Raw genomic sequence first — 23,553 nt, 5'->3', positions numbered from 1 at the left:
GGGTTATATTGAGCCATTGCTCAGTGCTCGGATATGGAGGAGCCCCAAGAAGGAATTGTGACTCAGAGAATCACAATTTCTTTCCTGCTCCTCACTTGACTGGGAGAGGGTCATTTGCTACAGCCATTTACTGGGTGTAGAATATTCCTCCCTTCGAACCAGCTCGTGTGGGTGAAGCCAAGACTCTCCCTACTCCCTATTCCTCCTGACCCACCTGCTCAGGGGATGAGAAGAATACCACGCACACAGCAGGCTTCTGTTCTTTCCCCCCTGCAGCCGGGCCCAAGTTTGGGGGAAGGGATAGGGTCAGAGAATTTTAACAAGGGGCTCCTGTGGATCAAGGGCATCCCCTCCAGCTCATTAATATTAAAGTCTTTGAAACAAAGTAGGCCAAATTGTGCCCTGAATCACATCTGGTTCCACCCCATTAGAGTCATAGGAGTTGCAAAAGTGTAGCTGATGGCACAGTGCGGTCCTACATTGTTTTACTTAATGGGATATACAGCATTGCCAACCCCAAGCATTTAAATATAATGAGTTAGGATTCCCCCTCAGCCCCTCCCCCTCAATCAAACAACAGTAAGAAAACCCTTTATAACAGGTTAGATCTTAGAAAGAAATAGAAACAAAAAACCCCTAATGCTAGGCCTTATTCTGCTTTCAGTCACATGGTATAAATCAAGAGTAATGCCACTGAAGTCAATGGAATTTCACTTGTGTGGAATTGATGTGCAATAAAAATCAAACAGACGTTTTCTATTGTGATAGCAAGGAATGATCTCAGTTATCCTCAGCTACCAGGACCTTAACTCTTTTCTTCACTAAAATGGTCTATCTTAAAGCATAAAAGAGATAACAAAAATGCTTGGTATCCTCATAAACAAAGGAGACCAATAATTTTTAATCCCTAATTAGTTTGATCTCTAATTGGAATCCTGAAGTTAGAAGCTGCCCGGTTTGAGATTGTTATGGGTTTCAATGCATTCCATGTGCCTTTTTCTAGTCACTCATTTCATTAGCCATTAGTTTCACTGAATACTTTGTCCTCGAAACCTCTCATTTGAGGAAGTCACAGTTTTAGAGCTGTGAAGCACATAACATAAATCACAACAATCTACATTTAATCTGGATTGACACTGGCTCTGTAGTATTTCTGACACTTGGCTCCACAGTATCAAAAGTTTTTAACTAAAGTTAAAAGTTAACTAAAGCAATACAGATCAAATCATCTGGAGAGAGAGATTCCACCCACTACTGCTCCCAGTCTACAGGAAATTCACAGACAGCATGAAGGCAAAGAGAAAGCTTTCCCAAACAAAGACAACTCTCAGTGAAAGAAGAAACCAAGTCCTGTGAGACAAACACAGTTTTTACAAGTGACAGATGCAGCTTTACCATCCTGGAAATGTGAGATTCGCTCACAAACATAAATGTACACTGGGCCAGTTATGCTGCTTTACACCTGCTGAGGCTCTGGCCCACTGTATTTATAGTATAAAGCCAAACCCTTGTGAGTATCATCTGGGCTGGCTGTGCTTGTCACCCTTGTTAGCATCTTATCATTTTTAATCACTTTTCAACCTGTGTGGGGTTTCTTTCTACACAGGAAACTTCCAGTGAGACTTATTAGAAAATGGGCTTGATTCTTATCTCATGTACACTGATGCAATCAGTGGAGTTATGATTATGTAAAACTGATGTAATAACATATGAAATAAATTCATTATGGTCACAATGGATGAAATTCACCCCTGTGCAGAGGTTCAGCACAAGACCTATGAACTATGTAAGTCCCACTTAAACCCTATTTTGAGGACTTAGTTGGCTTAAGTGTGTGATGGCCTTCTGCACAGGGATAAATTTTCCCCACTAAAGGGAGAATGCACTAATACTCTATATGGAAATCACTTTAGAGGCCAATTCTCATTCTAGTGTAGTAATTGATAAACAGGATTTATATAGTTATTAATGGTAGGTTTCAGAGTAACAGCCGTGTTAGTCTGTATTCGCAAAAAGAAAAGGAGTACTTGTGGCACCTTAGAGACTAACCAATTTATTTGAGCATAAGCTTTCGTGAGCTACAGCTCACTTCATCGGATGCATACTGTGGAAAGTGTAGAAGATCTTTTTATATACACACAAGGCATGAAAAAATACCTCCTCCCACCCCACTCTCCTGCTGGTGATAGCTTATCTAAAGTGATCACTCTCCTTACCATGTGTATGATAATCAAGTTGGGCCATTTTCAGCACAAATCCAGGTTTTCTCACCCCCCCTCCCCCCGGCCACACACACACACACACACACACACACACACACACACACACACACACACACACTCTCCTGCTGGTAACAGCTTATTTAAAGTGACCACTCTCCTTACAATGTGTATGATACTCAAGGTGGGCCATTAATGTAATCTCAAACAAAATGATGAAATATGTATGGGGATTCCTTATACATTCGTATTAGATAATCTTCTATATTTGTCTAACTATACTGAAGATTTATAAAGCAAATGTTTGAAAACAGGCTAAGCAGCTACCTCTGACATACACACCCTGACAACACACATGCAAGCAGTACCAATCTAATGTGCTAAGCCACAGTGAAACAGCCAATTTCCCCCTCAGCTAAACTACCACTTCTTCAGGCTTAGCAAAGCTAATTTTATCTCAAAGACGCAAACTCAGCAAGAGGAATAAGAAATAGATAAAGGATAAACTATCCAAAAGCACTGAAGTGACTTAGGAGCTTTAAGTCACTCCATTGAGATCAGTGTTGCAATGTCAGCAGAGACTCCTGGCAAGTCATTTAAACATGCCACAGTCATTGCCTTGGTATCTCAGTGCATCCTCGCCAACAATCACAGTTCTCCAGTGTTCCAGGAGCCTGATTGACGGGTCTGATCCTGTGAGGTGCTGAGGACCTTCGACTCTCAGTTACCTCAAATGGATGGAAGGCACTCAGCAATCTGCAGGATGTTGTCCACACTTCTCAGGATCAGGCCCTAAGGTAACTTCAGAATAGTTGGGAATCCTGGCTGTTGTCTGAGGCCAATGAGACTTTTTCCATTGATGTCACTGGATTTGGATCAGGCCCTGGCTAATAAGGATTTATTAGGCTATGTGGGGGCTGATGGGGCTACATCCTACCAATAATATTACTACTGTGTAGTGTGGATGATGTACTGCGGGGAATGTCAAATGAGAAAGGGCTCTGAGCTCGGGGGCTGGTTCTAAGCTGTGGAGATGTCAGGTAGGAAGTGGAAGGATTTTCAGTCTGGGGGAAGATATTTCTGAGCAGGTGGGAGTTGGGCTGGAGGGAGCCTGAGGAGGCCCTGGGTCAGGAGTGGAGTGGAGTGGGCTGGGCTGGGCTGGACGGGCAGGGTTGAGTACAAGGGGAATGAAGTCCATTGGGCTATAAGAGCTAAAGTACTGATTCCACTTTAAGCATTTAAAGCTGTGTAGCATTCATGGCCAACAATAGGCCACTGTAAGAGTTTAGGGCCTGATCCTTCAAGGCGCTGAGCAACTCCTGTGAGGTGCTAAATGCACTCAACCCCATTTGATTTCAGTGGGAACTGTGGGCACGCTGCACCCTGCTGGATTGGGCCTATTGCAGTCAATTGGAACTTTATTATTGGTTTCAGTGGGTGCCCAATCAGACCCCTTATGCATATATTCAGGTAACCCACATGGTCACCCCAGCTATGCATAATGGCAGTCCCTATTGACCAGCAGTCCTTCCTACTGATTATCATTGGGAATAAATTGCTTCCCTGGGAGCCTGCTGCATTAGTTGGATCATTCCTCTGTAGCCAGTGTAGTCTGGAGCAGGGTATTGCTCAAAGGAGAATGAGAGGGAAACATGCAGCTTGGATGCAGGGAGGACACACGGTGTAAACAAATGCTAAGAAGTTAACTTTCCTCTTGACGTCCAGCGCAATTAGTGATGGGAAAGGTGATCATTTGTCTTTCAAGCAGGTGTTTGCTTACCACTGAGGAGCAACTGATTATGCCGGTATGAAGCTGGCAGCTGACCAATGTCTTCTATTCTATGGCTCATTACCCTGGAAAGGTGACCAGTGTGACAGAGGCTTCCCACAATAATGCTGTGCAAGTATGTGGGTTCGATGAAGTAACTGAGGAGAGCACCTTGTAACCCCAGAACGTTCCATCTGGAAAAGAAATACAGCAGTGATCAAACATACTGGTACAGAAACAAACCTGTGAGAGACTGTGAGGAAAAAAATGTCAACACATGGGTGAGGGGGACTTTTCCCTTCTTTGGTATTTTGATTCCAGAGATAAACATTTAGGGTCAGATGCTCTACTTGGCTAAGTCCCCTTAAACTGCCCTAAATAGACAGCTGAGGATTCTGTCGGTGTGGAGAGATCTTTGGCTGACATAAAGGTCCTCCTGCTCTAGCATCAGAGTGTGCCGTGGCATGTCAGAAACATGTCGGGGCAGAAAGGGGTGGAGCCGGTGGCCCCTGGATTGGAAGCAGAAAGGTGGTTTAGAATTATCCCTCGCACCCCGGCTCAGTTGTGCCAAGCATAGTAAGACTGAGGATTTAGCTCATTAGGCCTGAGCTAGCACTGTATTACTTCAGCTTTATGTTAGTACAGCCTCACTGATTTCAGTGGAGTTGTTCCTGGATAAAGCTGAACTAGTTAGGGGTGAATCAGGCCCATAGTTTTTCTCACACTGGCCAACTAGTGGAAAACACTAGGACTGATTCTCCTCTCACACTGGTATTAGTCTGGTGTAACTCTGCTGATTTAGTGGAGTTATGTCTGAGTTACAGGGCTCATGTTGGGCACAATCCTTGGAATGGCTATGTTATCTGAAGCCTCTTTTGTATTTGCTCTTAACACACATTTGTGTGGATTTTTAAAATTGTCGTGGATAAAAACATCCATGTTCTTACATTAGAAATGAGCTCAGAGTGGAAATGAAAGCATTTATGTTCCTTATTCGTTATTTGCTATTGGTCATATGTTGTTTGCTATTCTTTTCTTTCAGAAAGTTTTGGTCGTCCAATCATGGGGCAGACATGATGCCATGTTTCATGATGCCAACTGCCACACCACATGGTTGTTATGACCCGTTTGCTGCAAACACCACAGAGCCTAACATTTGCTGTCACAGACTTTGCCATGCAATTATGAATAACAAATACCTTAAAAAAAATTAAAGTGTATTCCTGAACCGAAAAAAGGGCTACATTTGTTAGGTAATTTATTCATAACAAATAATTCGATGAGCTCTGATATATTCAGACTGAGTGTGCCTTGCCTTGATGCTCTCAATACAGATATAAAGAATGACGATGAAAACCTTAGGGCCTTGCAACTGCTAATGATTTTAAGCTCCTTATAACGGCTATTAGATTAGTTGAAAGAGCTGCTCTGCATTTTAATATGTACAATTCTTTTATATAAAGCTAGTTACAAATAAGACTGAATCCAAATTCTAAATTCTCTATAGGGTATATAATTAGATAAAAAGCAGAAAGGAGAAAAAGGGGAAAAAAGAGATTTCAAGATATGGTTATCTTCACTTGCAAACCTCAGATTCTGTCTCGCTCAGTGCCAGTTTAATAAGAAATATTTTCCGTTCCTAAATTAACACAAACATGTTTTCCTGAACTTAAGTGACACTTATAATGTAGTTCAAAGCTTTTCACCCCATTCTGGGCAGTACTGAGCTCAAATTAGAAACTCTTTTAAAAAATGTACTTTTAGGGAGTGCATTTTGGCTAAAAAAGCTAAAACACTGACAACATTTGGAGATCCAGGGCCGAATGAAAAAAGTTTAGAGGTGTCTGCTATTTGAGGCAACATCCAGTGGTTACCATGCTAAATAATGTGTTTAAAGCACAATCTCCATCAGCAGCAAGCATTATGTAGCTAATTTCTTACATCATTGTTCTTTTCATTAATTAACATTTCTCAACCGTTAGTGCAATTATTGCGGTGCCTCTGTGCTGTATGTCTCTTTTCATGATTAATAAGGAGTCATTATATTTCCCTTTCCTGAAGCAGTCAATTAACACGGAATACTTTCCATTAATTACGGAATGTTTAAAACCAGCATGCTGTACCTGGAGAGCAATCTGCTCAAGAAACCTGTGACACCAATTGCTTTAAAAAGTTCTCTTTAAATTTTATTCCAAAAACACAAGCAATTTAGCTGGCTATATTAATTTGCTTCAGAAGCAGGGCTGTGAATGAGAAACATCTTTTAATCTCATGCAAGAAAAGGCAGCCATCTGGCTGCTGAGGATTTCAGAGTGAGACTTTCCCTCTCTCCCTCTATAAATGCAGGTCATTAAAGTAATGTGTTCATCTACATAAAACTCAAATGGAATATAAAAGGTAATATTTATATACAAACAATTTAGTTCCACAATTTAAACAGTCATTGGTTTTATGAAACATTTACTTTAGTCTATCAGATTTGCATAGCTTCATTGGGGGAAAAAAAAGTGTGGTCATTTCTGCAAATAATGTCACTTTTAAAGGAAGGGACTATCTGACTCTCTGAATGCATATCTTATTGCAATGCAAAATTAATAATGCAAGCTTAGGAAATAGAGAGTTCAGTTAACAGTACTGAATTCAGAATTGGCTTCCAAGCAGAGTAAAAAATATTAGACAGCAACTCTTCCTTCCAGACTGAAACACTTGCAAGATCTCAGTGTCGTTCTCAATATATGACATTTTCTTTTATACCCTCCCTCCAGACCTCCCACCCTATATGTTTGTTTGAAAAGGAAAGAGAAAACAGAAAAACAACATATGCTCCGCAAGACTGAAATATCACCAGTATGCATATCATAAGTGGATTACATGGGTCTTATTTACAAAAACAGGCGAGCGAGTTCCCATAATAAATAATGAGATAGTCATGATTATAATACATTAAATACCAACCTGTAGCATCTTTACAAAGATGTATATGGCTAATTCTGATCTCGCTGACACCCTTGTTAGGGATGACTAAGTCTATGAAGTGAGTGGAATTACATCAATGGAAAACATGGTATAAGCGTGATCAGATCAGCCCTTTGTGTTCAAAGCATTGTATAAACATTCACTAATTCTCACAATGATTCTGAGAGGTAGCTCAATATAATTATCTACACTGGGAAACTGAGGCAGAAAAGTGAAGTTACTTGCCGAAGACCACAGAGTTACTTAAAGGAAGAGCTGGGATTAGAACTCAGGGTTTCCCAAGTCCCATTGTTGTGCTCATTCTGCCTGACAAGATTCCCACTCACCCAAGGACAATCCAGCAATAGCATTAAAAAGGCAATAAGATTTGTGGATCACCCAAGGCAGATCTTGACTTTAAGATATTTATATCTTAAATATCTAAATACACAGAAAGAAGGGAGAAAGCAACTAAAAGAATGAGGGAAAAAATTCAGAGCAGCACCGGTGCCTGAAATGTGAAGACAGAGTGTAAGTTTATTATCCCAGAACTAAGGTGCTTTCAGAATATCACCTATATCCTGTGCCATGGAGGAGAGGAGACCAGATAATGGACCTAGTCACCTAGCAGGCAAGTTTCAATGGGGAAGGCAGCTCTTGACTGTGCCAGCCCCCTATGAGAACTATCAAGCTAGTTAGTCTATTCAGTCTTAAAAATGGCTCTCAGACGATCTCATGTTTTGCAGGCTTAGTGTCTCTATGCCAGTCTAACTTGTGGCCCGAGTTAGCTTCCATTAGCTTTCCATTACATTTTATAAGGACTGGATTATGTCCTTAAATTGGTCGGACACCTCCCGGTAGACACTTGCCTGTCCATGAAAAAAGATGCTTCACTATTTTCATGTCCTTGAGGTAATGGTTCTCCTTGCTAACAAAAGAATGGAAAGCTTGGTGTTTCCTTTTCAAAATGCTTGGGAATGGGAACTGGATCGTCATGGGGTTGCAATGGAAGCATAATGAGGGAAAGAACTTTTCCGCTATTGGTCATGGATTCAGATCAATGCCTTGATAGCAGCGACCAAATTACCATCTGATGGCTGTTCAGTGACTGATGCTGCTGACCTACTCCCAAGTCCACATTACAAAAATCAGCACTAATTTGCACCCTGACTGGCAGTCTCCGCACAGATCCCACAGATGGAAAAAGCACAGATTGAACTATGCTCTCAAGTCTGGCCCCAGTTCAGCAAAGCTTAAGTCTATTCCTATTCAGCAGAGCACCATTACTATAAGCACCTGCTTAAGTCGCACTGAAGTCAATAGGTGCCTAAAGTTGCGTGTTGTCCTGATTAGGGATGGACTTCTGCACTAGGGTCCCTGAGCACTCCCATCTCTGTCTCAGATCATAGAAGAGGCATACTGGTTGGAAGTTTGCATTGCTATAACTTGTGCTGCACTATTTTCTGTGGCTAAGAAGAGGAGCTCATGCTTGAGGGCAGTCAGTCCATTAACTTTCATGAGGACTATATTCAAATGACAAATATTTGGGAGAAGCCTCTTGCTTGTATAATCCCTGTTTTGACTATCACATATTTATAGTACACTTGGTTTTAGTAACCAGCTCAGTTCTCTGGTAATTAAACATCTACAGGATTACTTATAGGAAAATTGCAGGAAGTGATTCTGGTCTGAGTGGCAGTAAAAATATCAATAGCAATGTTCATTTCTGAAGGAGCTTTTTCTACATAATCCACTATAGGTGCATGAAAGTAGCTGTGTTCCGAACTGTAACAAAGTGCTTGCTTCAAATACAGCTTTTCCAAATAAAATTATTATTCAGTGGAAACGCAGTGTTACATTTCAGACCCTCAAAATATCAAAGTGACTTTCCTCACTAAGAAGAAATATAGTGGATCATTCTGAGTATTTCTAATTATGCAAGATTTTTAAAGGCTGTTTTCAAGGGCATACCTCTCAGATGATTTATACTCTGTGTGCTTCTTAATAACCTTTCCAATAAGAAAATCAACCCACTGCTCACATAGTCACAGATTTTTAAAAAAATCTTCAGCAATCTTCAGTTCAATAAAACCAAATGTCCCCCCCCGAGCTTAAACTGGGGAGTTTTTCTGCGTTTAGGGCTTTTGCGCAAGCCCTTTTGTTCAAGCCACAGATATTACTGCAGTATTCGCAGAGACAAAATTCCATGCCCAGTTTTCAATAATCCTTAAACAAATATAGTTTTGCCTGTTTGTCAGTCATTGAAATGCCAAAGATGAATTGGAAGGGATCTTGGAGCAGGCAGCTTTTCTTTAATTAGGTGACATACTCTTCTTTCTCAGAACAAATCATAACTGCATGGCGACTCCGACTACAATCGCAATGGAACTGTTTGCATGTGCTTATGCCAGTTAGTCACTAACAGAGAGATTCTTGAAAATATACTTACAAATAGTAATTACATCAGAATCCTTATCACGTTGTGATATAACTGACAGCCTGGGGCAGGAGTTGGCTGCAGCACCTTCATTGGGAGCATGCTGCTGTATATGTGAAGCTGACACAACGGCAGTATGTGTAGCTTCACATCCATTATCTTTCAGTGTACATAATGACAGTGTTTTACATTTATATGGCACCTTTCCTCCCAAAGGATCCCAGTGCGCTTTGGGTACACTAGGCATACAGCTTTGTCAATGAAATATGGCCAACTTTGGGGTGTTGGGCAGACAACCAGGATATGTTGCACACCAGGAGGGTGACAGTAATTGGTCGAGGAAATGCTCCTGTTCCCACCTCTCCTTATTCACTGATTGCTTCCCCTACCTAAGTGGTTTTTATTTCAATCTCTGTGATGCTCTGTTCTCTTGGCCTACCCTCACCATCTGCACTCCTCCTCCCTCCACAACTCTGTCCCTTTCTCTTGCTGGTGAAATTAAAAGAAACACATTCTAAGCATGGAACTAATGTTGCTTCAAGAACAGGAGGACTTGTGGCACCTTAGAGACTAACCAATTTATTTGAGCATGAGCTTTCGTGAGCTACAGCTCACTTGAAGTGAGCTGTAGCTCACGAAAGCTCATGCTCAAATAAATTGGTTAGTCTCTAAGGTGCCACAAGTTCTCCTTTTCTTTTTGCGAATACAGACTAACACGGCTGTTACTCTGAAACCTGTCAATGTTGCTTCAGTTTGCTAACTTACCTTCCTTCCTCCTCTCCCCCTCCACTGCTTCAAGCAAATCGTGATGGAGAAGAGAAGCCAAGAAGGTGTGATTGGGTGGATCTGAAGCTACGAAGTAAGAGCATGCTGAAGACTTTGCTACTTTCATAGACCGTCTCTGTTCAACTGGGGGAGCAGAACAGTAAGGGGCACATTTCAGCTGAGAAAAATGTGTTGCCATGTTCTAACTTGTGTTGGCAAGAGAGACAAGGGGTATATTTACACTACCCGACAGATCGGCAGGCAGCAATCGATCCAGCGGGGGTCGATCTATCGCATCTAGTCCAGATGCAATAAATCGACCCCCGGGTGCTCTCCCGTCAACTCCTGTACTCCACTGCCACGAGAAGTGCAGGTGGAGTTGACGGGGGCGTGGCAGCAGTCGACTCACTGTAGTGAAGACACCGCGGTGAGCAGGTGTAAGCACGTCGACTTCAGCTACGTCATTCACGTAGCTGAAGTTGTGTAACTTAGATCGATCCCCCCTCCTAGTGTAGACCAGGGCAAGATTTCAAACTTACACAGAGTTCTTTTTCAAGTCTTGGAAAGGTACTCAGAGTGTCACGGCTAAGTATCTTTCCCAGATCTAAAGGAGAGGTCTGTGTAGATGGACCTTTGGTCTGAGCCAGTATGATCATTCTTATGTTCTTAAAAGCTTGTCTCTTTCACCAACAGAAGTTGGTCCAAAGAAAGATATAACCTCACCCACCTTGTCTCTCTAATAACATGGGACCAACACAGCTACAACAACACTACAAACAATTGTTGTGTTCTGAAATTGATTGAGCCTGTGTAAACTAACCAAAACCTAAGGGGATTTGAAGGCACTGGTCTGCACTGGGTGGTGGAGTAGCCCCAGAGTGAGCTCGGCTGGATTGCATCTCAGTGCAAGGGTTGCTGTTGTGCCTGGTCTTTGTGTGAAGGTGCATGTAGGAGGGGAAGGCAGACAGAGAGGTAAGGCTCTTTGTGTCCTACTTCCTATTTCTGCATTCATTCAAAGGCCATGCATGCTCTGGTTCTCAACATAGGTTATAAAAATGGAGCACGCTGATGAAGAAGGGGTGATAAGCCAAATCCTCAGTGGTGTAAATGGGTATAGTTCTCCTGAAGTCAATATTTACTTACCTCTGATGCGCTGTGAAGACCTAGGGCTGATTCTTATCTCACACTGATGTTACTCCAATGACTTCAGTGGAGCTACTCCTGATTCACAGCACGAGGGCAGACTCAAATCCTAAATTTTTCCTGACAATATTATTGTTATTATTGTTAAAGGAAACAGCTAACTCTCCACTGTCCACACCACCTCCCCCAGTGAAATATTAAGAGAAATGTAGATTGAAATTTTCAAAGACAGGTAAGGGAATTAAGTGCTCAACTCCCATTGAAAATCAATGGGAACTAAGCACCTAATTCCCTTAGGCACCTTTGAAAAACCCCAACTATAAATAATATTGCTTGTGAATTTGAAAGCTTTCTTTGTTTATTGCTTTTACAGGAAATGCATTTTTCTTGTCCTTATCAACTCTTTTAAGACTATTAGCGGTAAATATGCCCAATGGCCTGTGATGGGATGTTAGATGGGGTGGGATCTGAGTTACTACAGAGAATTCTTTCCTGGGTGTCTGGCTGGTGAGTCTTGCTCACATGCTCAGGGTTTAGCTGATCACCATATTTGGGGATGGGAAGGAATTTTACCCCAGGGCAGATTGGCAGAGGCCTTGAGGGCTTTTCGCCTTCCTCTGCGGAGTGCGGCGTGGGTCACTTGCTGGAGGATTCTCTGCACCTCGAAGTCTTTAAACCATGATTTGAGGAGTTCAATAGCTCAGACATAGGTTAGGGGTTTATTACAGGAGTGGGTGGGTGAGATTCTGTGGTCTGCATTGTGCAGGAGGTCAGACTAGATGATCATAATGGTCCCTTCTGACCTTAAAATCTATGAATCTATCTATAAGTCTTGTCTGCTTAGTGTGCCATTAACTACCGTACCACAGACATTACTACCAAAGTTTCCCGTTATGCTTTTGCACCATATAAATTGTTACTCATGGTGGTCTATATTCAGCAGAATACCTATCATATTCCTATTTATATGATTATTAAGCTACTATGGGTTTAGAAACTGAAACTAGAGCATTCATTTTTGATGAGTTTCTTAGCAGTGTGTGTGTATATATATATACATATATATATTTTCTGGAATACCCCTGTCATGAAAGACTGAAGTTGAATTCTCAGTCACACAGAAAGGAGTTAAGAGAGGGAATTACAAATTGACTTTATTGTGTGCACAAATTGTCTCTAACTGAAGAGCTAGCTGTGTTCATTGATTTTCATTTACATTAATATGCAGCTTTTGAACTGGCTTTTTTTAAGAGTTAACTTGCCAGGCTCAGACTTCTGTTAATAAATTTCTCTGGTCAACAGGCTAACCCTAAAATAGATCTAAAAAAGTGAATACCTATCCTGACTTGCAGTTTAGCATTTTTCTATGCTACATTTAAACACAGCTTAATTTGTCCAAATCACTTTGTAAAGTTCTATTTTGGATCCCTATTGCTAAATCCTTACGCCGTTCTTTAACACCACTCTTATCCTACCCTGTTATGAATTCTTCCCTCAATAGATATTCAGATCTATTCACTAGCGATGGGCCAGAAGGACCCTTGAATCTTAGCCAGGGAACAAGAATAGACTGTTTGACAATGGCAAACATGAAGTTTGGAGGCACTCTGCCGCTATTCATGTCATTGTACGCGTGGGGTGTAATTCAGATGTTGCAAATCTCATTTAGCCTCTGGATTTAACTTCAGTGTCTTTTTGAAATAGTAGGTAACTGCTCAGTGCATAACGTGGTAGCACAAAAATGCAGCCTTTTAAAGCTGACCTTTTGAGGAAGCTTTTTCAAAGAAAACAATTTAAAAAATGGTTTATGCTCTAAAGTCAAGAGTGAGTGCAACGTGGGCTGAACTCTGACTGGTGTTTACTCCTAAGCATGTGCCAGAAACACTGTGGCTCAATGGGGAATGTCCGAACAAAGTGTGTGGTGAGTATACTTTGCAGACCTTCCACAAGTGCTCTTCCAGGGGAATCTCAAAAGGATGGTTCTGAATGGGGCCTAGGAGCTAGGGGCCATGCATTTAAACATGATTATGTCCTGGCCTGGCCATTGCTCAACATGCCCTCAACCAGGTTATCTCTGCCAGGAATAGAGACAATCTAATCTGCACTGGGAACTGTGGGGATGGACTTTGGGCAGCTAGAAGAGGGATGCACAATTAGTGCTGTCTGCTCTGAAATATGATGGTGGAGCTGTTCGGAGTGCAACACAATATGTTGCAGAATTTGGTCTTGTATGTGTATAGTCAGATTTTCAGAAGATCTCAGCATCCATAGTTGGGGCCAGATGGTCACAAGAGCTTAGCATTAAGCATTTAGAGCCAGATTTTTAAAGGCATGTAGATGCTTGATGAGATTTTCAAAGGCACCTAGGTGCCGAACACCCATTGAGATGAATGGGAGTTAAGTGCCTAGGTGCTTTTGAAAATCCTACTGGGGGCCAGATTTTTAGAAGTATTTAGACACCTGAAGAGGCAGAAAAATATGTGCAAAAAATGTCTGACAATGTATCCAAGCCAGACAAAAAAATTGAACTGATCTCTCTAAATTGCTGTTATGCAGAAAGGGCAGGACTGTGGCATTCAGCTACAGCCCTGCAGTGGGAATAGTGCCAAAGTGCACTCTTAAGGCTGCTCTGGCAAGGGCTGTGCCTGAAGCAGGCACAATTTTCCCTGAAGCTCCCAGGAAACTCAGGTCATCATCTGCTCTCCTTTGCACAGCAGGGCCAGAATGGAAGAAGGGTGTTACCACACCAAACTTTCTCCCCGGCCCCCTAACATCTGCAGCAGCATTAACCCCATAGTCACCTTGCATTAGATTTCCTCTGTACTTGGCCTCTGCATGGGAGCAGCAAGGTAAGGAGAGGCTTAATCTGGCCCATAATATTAAGCAAGTTTGGAGTTTTCTGTTTTGATGATGAGCCTGAGAAATTACAGTTCTCCCAGGACTGCAGTGCTGTCCCAATGTGTCTATACCGAGCCAAAGGTCTTGTTTTGGAGGTTGAGATTAGCACCAAGTAGAATTGGGTGAAGACTGCAAAAACATTTTCCTTAAACAACTGGCTGAGTTTTTAAATGAACTTGCTTCTGCAATGCATATGCCCCTTTCATATTCATATTTTCACAAATATGTGTGTGTGTCTTAGTGACATCAGTGCTCATGGAGAATGAATTTCAGAGTCTTATGTATGAGGGTAAGCAAGGGTACTTGAGTCAACAGGGTGTTTGATTCTACAGCCTGTAGCTTCAAAAATCTTGAACCGCTACTACTTCAGCATGCATTATGAGGCTCATAAAACTTTTAGGTGGACTGGCCGTCTGAGGATGACCAAGGCCAACACTATATTAGTGTGGGTTATGTGAGGAGTCACAGAAACCAAATTTTAAATTTACACATATAAATTCATAGATTTTAAATCCAGAAGGGACCATTCAATTACAGCTATTAAAGTCAGACATTTTAAAATAAAAGGTTTGGATAACTTGCATCCAAATGTTTTAAAAGAACGGGCTGAGGCGCTTGCTGGACAGTTAATGTTGATTTTCAGTAAGTGTTGGAACTCCAGGGAAGTTCCACAAGACTGGAAGAAAACTCATGTTGTGCCAATACTTGAAAGGGTAAACGGGATGACCCAGGTAAATAGAGGCCTGTCAGTCTCACCTCAGGTATGGGCAAGATAAAGGAGTGGCTGATATGGGACATGATGAATAAAGAATTAAAGGAAGGTAGTATAATTAATGCCAAGCAAGATGGGTTTATGGAAAATAGACCCTGTCAAAATAACCTGATATCTTTTTTAGGAGATTACAAGTTTGGTTGATAAACACAATAGTGTCAATGTAATATACTTAGACTTTACTGAAGTATTTGACTTGGTACCGAATGACATTTTGATTAAAAAAATAAATAAATAGAATGATCCAAATTTAACATGCCATGCATTAAAATGGATTAAAAGCTAGCTAATTTATAGGTCACAAAATGTAATTGTAAATGGGGGACCTTCATTGAATGAGTGTGTTTCTAGTTGGGTCCTGCAGAGATTGGTTCTTGGCTCTATGCTATTTTTATTAATGACCTGGAAGAAAACATAAAATCATCCTCAGAAAGTTTGCAGATGACAGAAACATTGGGGGAGTGGTATTATGAGGAAGACAGGTTGCTTGGATCACTTGGTAGGCTGGGCTCAAGCAAACAATATAGATTTTAATATGGCTAAATGTAAATGTATACATTTAAGAAAAATAATGTAGGCTATGCTTACATGATGGGGTGGGGGTGTCTATTCTGAGAAGCAGTGACTCTGAAAAAGATTTGGGGGTTGTGGTGGATTATTAGCTGAACATGAATAATCACACAGTTCCTGTGTGACACTGTAGCCAAAAGGGCTAATGCAATCGTTGTATGAATAAACTGAGGAATCTTGTGTAGGAGTAGAGAGGTCATTTTACCTCTGCATTGGCACTGGTGTGACTGCTGCTGGAATACTATGACCAGTTCTGGTGCCCGCAATTCAAGAAAGATGCTGATAAATTGGAGAGGGTTCAGAGAAGAGCCACGAGAATGATTAAAGGATTAGAAAACATGCCTTATAGTGATATGCTAAATAGGTTGTGCTACTTGGGTGACTTGAAGTACTTACTTGAGGGACAAATATTTAATAATGGGCTTTTCAGTCTAGCAGAGGAAGGTATAACACAGCTCGAAGTCGAAGCTAGACAAATTCAGATGGAAAGAAGGTATATATTTTTTAACAGTGAGAGAAATTAAGCATTGGAACAACTTTCCAATGGTTGTGGAGGATTCTTTACCATTGACAATTTTTAAATCAAGATCGTATGTTTTTCTAAATGATATGCTCTAGGACAAGGGTCGGCAACCTGCGGCACGCAGCCCATCAGGTAATCCGCTGCGGGCTGTGAGACATTTTGTTTATGTTGACCGACAACAGGCACGTCCCCCCACAGCTCCCACTGGCCGCAGTTTGCTGTTCCCAGAAGCACATTCCCAGCCAACAAGTGCCCGTGGCCCGCTGCTTCCCGCAGCTCCCATTGGCCAGGAACGGTGAACCACGGCCACTGGGAGCTGCGGGGGGTCATGGCTGTGGACGGTAAACGTAAACAAAATGCGCCAGCGATGGGCTGTATGCCAAAGGTTGCTGACCCCTGCATCAAATAGCAAATATTAGGTATCGAGCGCTGGCAGAAAATTTTGTGCTTGAACAATAGAATTTTTTTAAATGGTAAAAAAATTTGCTGAATGTTTTTGATAAATAAATAAATCTGATTCAACCATGTTCTGCTTGTGGATATCCTGTGAGCAGAAAAGAACATAATTTGTTGCTCAGTAATGCTTTCCATTGCTGGGATCTTTGATATTCTGGTAGTAAGTTCCTTTGCTGCCAGTGCAAAATGACACATATTTTAGCAGCTACTAGTAAGGTTCTCAATGGGGAACATTCTCTAATAGCCTAATGCTCCTGAGGGCCTTTTCCAAGCAACATAATCAAAGGAGAATAAGGAAGATTTTTGTCAAAAATCTTATTTATACAAATGGGTTCATTTTTGGAAGTTTTTTTTACTGTAGGGCAAGTCCAGATAATGTGCGAATAGGTTCCTGTGTCACCACAGCCCCTGCAGTCATTGGGGGATTGAGCTGTTTACATTTTGTGGTGAATATTTGGAGTTCAAAAGTATTGAATAATAACTTTCTACTGAGCTTCCCTCCAGGAGGGGTAGTATAAAGAAGGCATTAAACCAATGTTCTGCTCATTCACTGGATTCCTTTCCCAGCTGTGGTTCTTGTATCCTTATGTGAAGAATGTAGTAAGCAGCCCTGGGGACTGGAGGAATGCAAAGGTAGGATAAAGCTATATTTGCCCTGCCCTATTTCAGGTCCTGCACAAGGTGAACAAAACTGATCATGGGTTTGTGTACACTGTGAACTGAAAGTTGGTATTTAGTTCACGAACGGTTCACATCCCCTGCCCACCCCTCACTGCTCTCTGCCCAACTCTAGATAAAACTGTCCCAAGGAGCACCCAATACTCAATTGTAACTTGTTCAGTATGGGGTTGTTGAAGAAAAATCCATTTTGCTGGGGTACTGATGAGGGAACAGTACACTGTCTAAAATGAAAAAGAGCTTTTCTGAGCTGATGAGACTTTTCCTGGTACTTGGTGCTTTGTTCTTTCCTTTACCAGCATCCCTTCTTCCTTCAAATGTGCCACTGTAATGTCCCAGAACATTATTTTGACTCCTCTTGCCTTTCTTACTAGCATCTCTTTCCCCTCCTTCCATTCATCTCTGTGCTCTCTACTTCATTAACCTCAATATTCCCTCCACCATGTCTCCCTTTGAACCCCTCTAGTCTGGCTCCCACGCTCTCTACCACACTGACATTACCCTCTCCAAAGCCATCAGTGTAAAGCTTCAAAGCCTCTTTTCCATCCCCATCCTTCTTGGCCTGTCCTCTTTCTTTGCTATGGTTGATCACATCCTCCTTTAGAGGCTCCGACTTTCAGTTGCTCTCTTGTTCTCTCTCTATTACTACCACATTGCTCCTCTCAATCCTCCTTTCTTCTTACTTTGCCCCCTCCTTCCCCCCCGCATCCCTGGCTTTATGAGCCATCCAAATTCTGGAAAAATCAGACCCAGCTTCTCTTCATATCCTTTGTCACCACTCTTTCCTTTTGCTGGCTTCTCCTTACCTTCCACATCAAATTCAGTTTTCATGTCCTCATCTTCAAGATCCTTCACAACAGAGCACTAACCTACCTCTGTGCCGTACCCTCTTTTCACTCCTCCCTTATTCCCTTTGCTTCACCCAAGTCTCATGACTGACTCCTCCTGATGTTTCCTTCTCCCACTCTTGCTCCAGGACTTTCTTCCAAGCAGCCCCGTATGCACTGGAATTCCCTTCCTCACCCCATCTGCCATGCCTCCACCCTTTCCTTCGTCAAGTGCCTCCTTAAAACACACATGTTCCATGAAGCCTGTCCTTCAGAGATATGGTATCACATGTAAGTCTCACAACTTCCAAACACTTGATGTACAGATAACAACAAGTATTATTGATGTTACTTTTGTTTTCCCTGACCCCTATCTACAGTGTTTGTAATTGTCATTCATCAAGTTATAGTTTTGTTTAGCTTGTCAGAGTAGGGAATACTGTATTTTGTCTAAGTGCCATGCACATTTATGGTACTGTACAAATAAATAATAATAACAGCAACAATTAGAGCATAGCAAAGGGGGAGGCTCTAAGTTTTCTTTTGATAATGTAAGAATATTGCATGGCAATCTGTAATATTCCTTTACAGGTTTAATGCCATTTAGTTACAGGGTAACAATCAGTTTCATGGAGGTATACAAAGATTCAGTGAAAGCTCTAAGCAGATATAATACTGGATTAAAGAACAAGTATCTGGAGAAAACAGCTTCCGAGAGTCTATATTAAAACTGACATTCCCATCAATAACAAATATAATACTGCTTGCAGAGTTGATATTTAATTTACTGTCTATTGACATTCAAAACCACAGAGACTGCAAAATTTCAATTCAGAAACTTTAACTTGTTTAGTTTTTGTAGTCTGTGTGGGTTTGGATTTAGAAAGCCCAGTTGTATCTGAAAGTAGAGGGAGAGTTCTGCTGAAACTCTCAGTTTTAAGTTTTCTCTTATCTCTATATGAATACATGAAAATATTACAGAAGAGGATGCCTTTTCTTTGTCATGCAAACAGAAGTAATTTTGTGACTAATCTACCTATTGCAGAGCGAGTATTTTGATACATTGTAATTTGTTCTGTTAGCACTCCTATTTTATGATTGGATGAAACACACACATTCTTGGCCAAATTCCGTTCTCAGTTTTGCCTGTACAACCCTATTGACTTCAGATGGGTTGTATAGGAAAAGCTCAGAGCAGAATTTGGGCAAGTGCATTAAACAGTAGTATTTTTCTAGCATTGTGCTCACATTGGCCTTTGATATTTATGACCATATTCTCTTCTGATGTAACTCCATTGAAGTCATATACATAAAATGGCAGCAGAGAATTTGACCCATAATATTTACATTTCTTATAGCTGCGATGGAATGTATTTTACAAGTAGAGATGCATGTACATTTAATATACATAACACACACACACATATAATTATATATAATTACATATGTGTATTAAATATATACGCACACAGAGTGGTTGCCATTTAAAATAATCAACATTTGCTAATACTTAGTACCCTAACTTTAGAATGGGAAATAGCTGTGGTATTTCGCATGCCCTTGTGGAATAATTGTTGGCAAATGTTGACTTTTTAATGGCAACTATTCTGTATTAATATACATCTATATAAGGCCATACTTGAATTGTGGGATGATTGTCAAAAAATTGCAGCTGAGTTGTGACAAGCCATGGAAAATTTCAGAAAAGTAATAATGGACATTATTGTTTGTAGTAATTAAGTCCATTATTTCTTTTCTGTGATTTTACACTGTTGACCACCCAGCGTTGAGAGCGGGCCCTTATGCTGTCGGCTGCCTGGGGTTCCCACTGTCAGCCCCGCGCATGGCAGGGCTCCTGTCAAAACTGCATTGGAAGTCTAATATTGTGGAATCCGCAATTTCCGCAATATCACAAGTTAAGTGGGGGCCTTAGTAAATATACATTCTATTTACTGAGTAGAGCTAGCAAACAAACAAAAAACCCATCACAGTCACCTGAGCGAAGAAAAATCATATTTCACGATTAATTCTTCATCAGAAGGCTTCATATAGCACTGGTGACATCAGAGTTTTGAAATTGCATTTTAGAAACTATAAACATTCTTATCATTTAGAGCACTTTATGCAATAGGATGCAAATGAAATAAGTTTATCTGAATCATGATTGGTTTGCCACTTCAGAGGTAAATCATCCAATAAGCACAGAGGTGATTTTATTTAATTTGCATATAGAAATATGATTGGTGAAAATGCTGCAAGAGACATTTTATATTTTTGTCACACTTTAAAGAGCAGCTAATGATCCACGGAGAATTTGGAAAAAAACATTCTATTTACATTCCATCCTATTTATGTGCCTTACATTTACATGCAAAGCGGGTCATTGTTTCCTTAGGGTTTATCAGCACCTGCTATTTATTCCCCACCAGTAGTCACAGTCCTCTGTGACATCAACCTCATTTCCACACAGCAACCAGTTTTATAATGTATAAATTAGGTGCTCACATTACCTGGCAATTTTGTCTGTGCAAGACATTGTGACTAGCTGCTCTCCCAGCAATACACCGTCCCATGTTTGAACTGCATTATGGCATCGGACGGGGATGGTTCCTTCTCCAGACTCAATCTTCGTTCGTAGATGCCCCCGGTACTTTCTTACTATGTGCTTGGTACTGTTCACTGGGTCAGAAAAAAGTGATGATAGAAAGACAGTAATTAAATGTTTGTACAATTGTCTCCCAAGATGAATGAAAATGTCTGTGACACCTCAGCTTGCATCATGGAACCACACATGGAGCCCTTTAAATCAAAGAGGAAATTGGATAAGGTTGCAGCCCATGAGAGAAGCATAATGGATATTTTCAGTGATTTGCACTGTCAGCTTTTCACATAAATCTGTGGTTTTAACACAACATGCATTGAGATAATTTTCACAGTCACCACCGTATTGAAAAAATGCAGAGGCTTTTTAAGCAACCCTCTGATTTCTTATTCCCTCCAGTATGTTGTGCAGTGCCCGTCTCAGCTCTTGTAAGCTAAGCATGGTCAGACCAGTTTGATACTGGCTGGACAAACTCAGGTGCTTTGAGGACCCAGTGTGGGTGGTGCTTTTCCTCTCTGACTCAGTACTGAAGCAATGTCAAAGCATAATGTTAGGTACCATGCTAATGGAAGAAACATCCTGGAAGGAGATGTAAAACTAAAGTCCAAGATTGATGTCCCTACAAATTTCCAACCTGGTGTCTTGACAAAGTAAAGCGTGGGTAGTTATATTCTGTTTGCCTAAGATTCCCCCTATAATTTCCCTTGGATAAGGTATACTACACTCCTGTGTGGTGTTGATAGGTTCTGTTAAACAGTTGTCACACTCCACCCCAGCGCTAGCTGCATTTCAGAAATGTGCAAAATGAAACCTGTAGTTGTGTAGTTTGTACGAAAGAGAGTCAAATTTGTAAAGCACTTTGGATCAATTTGGATATAAGGCTACTGTACGCATGCAAATTCATTAGCAACATTACCATTATCATACAGAGATGGCTGGTTTATCCATAAGTCGGGAGGAAGGAAATCAAACTTAATGCATGGAGGAGCCCCTTGGCCTGTAGATCTAACATTCCCACCTGTGTGAAAGAGGGTTCACATGCTGCTCATCTCCACAGTGCTGCTCTGGCCACCCCATGTCTATAACGGGGGCTCTGTACATAGATGGAACAAAATGAGGCAGGCCAGGTGGCGGGGGATGGGAGTGGTGGGTGTGGACTAACATCTCCCCAGCAACCAGAGGTAAATCTGCCCAAATGTTCGTGCATCTTATGACTGTGTTAACTTTTGTGTGGTGTCCATTTAACACTGGAAGCTTCCCTCAAAGGAACGGGGTGGTTCCTGGTGCATCAAATGTCAGATGGAGGAGCCAGAGGCGACACAAATGTACAGTGAGCATGGTCTTTTGGAAAAATCCTTGAACAAGTTAGGAGTGGTACATGAGAACACACTCTGTGCTAGAAACCCTTATGGTTATGCTGTTGTATTACATGAGAACACACTTCATGTTAGAAAGCCTGAGGAGACTGATATTTCACCTAGCACCTGTAAACAAACTTAAAACTTTGCACAGCAGAAAAGCCATTGCAAACCTGATTTGCTGTATGAACAGGGAAACTGAGGCATGCCCTGCATTGCTTTCAGAGTTAAATGCCAGATACCTACATGGTGAAGAACATTAATAGCTACACTGAGTTGATGTTAAATGGGTCCCAAACATTTGCCAGATTTAGATGGATAAATTAGCTATTTTCATTAGCTCCTGGTGAGTTCACATGAAACATGCAGGGATTATACTGCAACTCCTGCAAGAGCATGTCCAATCCACTAAAGATCTGACCAAATATTACCGGGGGTTTGTAAAGGGATTCTGTAACATTGTTACTTCCATAATGGACCTTACAAAGAGAAAGCCTCTTTAGTCAGAGATGATTTTGATGAACCATTTCTGTTATACACTGATACCTTCAATATTGGGTTAGAAGCTGTAATAATACAAGACTAAGAATGGGAAGTTTCTAGGATGCACTCTAGACACCCCTTCCTGCATCAGTTTTGCACTGGGGTGTGATGCTGTATGATTGAATATGACCATTTATATCACTGATGTTACCACCGTTATAGAATTGCAACAAATCTTGTACCAAGTATGTCATGTAAGGTGTCAATGGAAAAGGTAGGATTTGCTAAGTAAGAGTATCCTGGTTATATGCACGTATATAGCAGGTTTCAGGTCTGTATGGACCTTGTTCATCACACAAAATAAAATCAAGGTGTGACAAGTCACTGGGCTGATCATGCCACTGGCAGTAAGCAGCTGGCTTTGTGCGCCTTCCCTCGCTGCGCCCGGTTCCCTCCTGTCATTTTTCAACGTGTTTGCTTTGTTACAGTGTATCCTGTGCTGCTAGTGTGAGCTGAAGCAATTGATTGACTTTGGCTGGTGCCAATGGATTATTTACAAAAAAGCAATGGAAAAATAAATTGCTTCAGAACACTGGGATTAGCAAGTGCAGCAAACACATGTAGAACAGCAGCGTCAGCTGTGACCTGCCAGCAGCTACGTCGGCCGATCCTCCTGTGATCATTTGCTCTTCGTTTTCTTGTGTTTTAAAAATATTAATTCAAGGACAGGCTCTGCTACATCCCAGCTCTTTAAGGGGTCTGCCTACGCTATTTCCACACGAAATGCTATGCCAGTAGCAGCATGATTCCCCTCTCCCCCCACAATACAGCTAACATTTTGTCTTTATTGTCATGGGATGCAATTGTGGGTTTTTTTTCTGATTCGTGTCTATGGTGCTCGTCACAGCACTAACTGAGCACCTCAAAAATATTCACTGACCCTGTCTTCTGATCCCACCACTTCTCTTTGTTCAAGTTGCCTCCTCCGATAGGGCCCAGTTGGTGTTCCTGTTATAGGGAGAGTGGTCTGAGAACTGGTCCACTTGTCTCTTGAGACTGTGAGGTGAACTGTCTTTTCTCACATATCTCCAAAAAAAGG

The 23,553-nt window shown here is 41.4% G+C and overlaps 1 protein-coding gene across 1 annotated transcript in view; it reads right to left on the bottom strand.

Annotated features, from left to right (window-relative positions):
• ADARB2 (adenosine deaminase RNA specific B2 (inactive)) overlaps positions 1–23,553 on the bottom strand; it is a 432,280-nt gene that overhangs the window by 12,289 nt on the left and 396,438 nt on the right. The window contains exons 7-8 of the mRNA XM_073334472.2: positions 20,522–20,690; positions 4,000–4,181 (exon numbers count right to left, since the gene is read on the bottom strand). Of these exons, the coding sequence (XP_073190573.1) occupies positions 4,000–4,181; positions 20,522–20,690 (351 nt within the window). The remainder of the gene's footprint in view (positions 1–3,999; positions 4,182–20,521; positions 20,691–23,553) is intronic.

The sequence above is a fragment of the Lepidochelys kempii genome, chromosome 2 (assembly GCF_965140285.1).
Source record: "Lepidochelys kempii isolate rLepKem1 chromosome 2, rLepKem1.hap1, whole genome shotgun sequence".
In the NCBI taxonomy this organism is placed as follows: domain Eukaryota; kingdom Metazoa; phylum Chordata; order Testudines; family Cheloniidae; genus Lepidochelys; species Lepidochelys kempii.
This window is presented reverse-complemented; position numbering and strand designations above follow the sequence as displayed.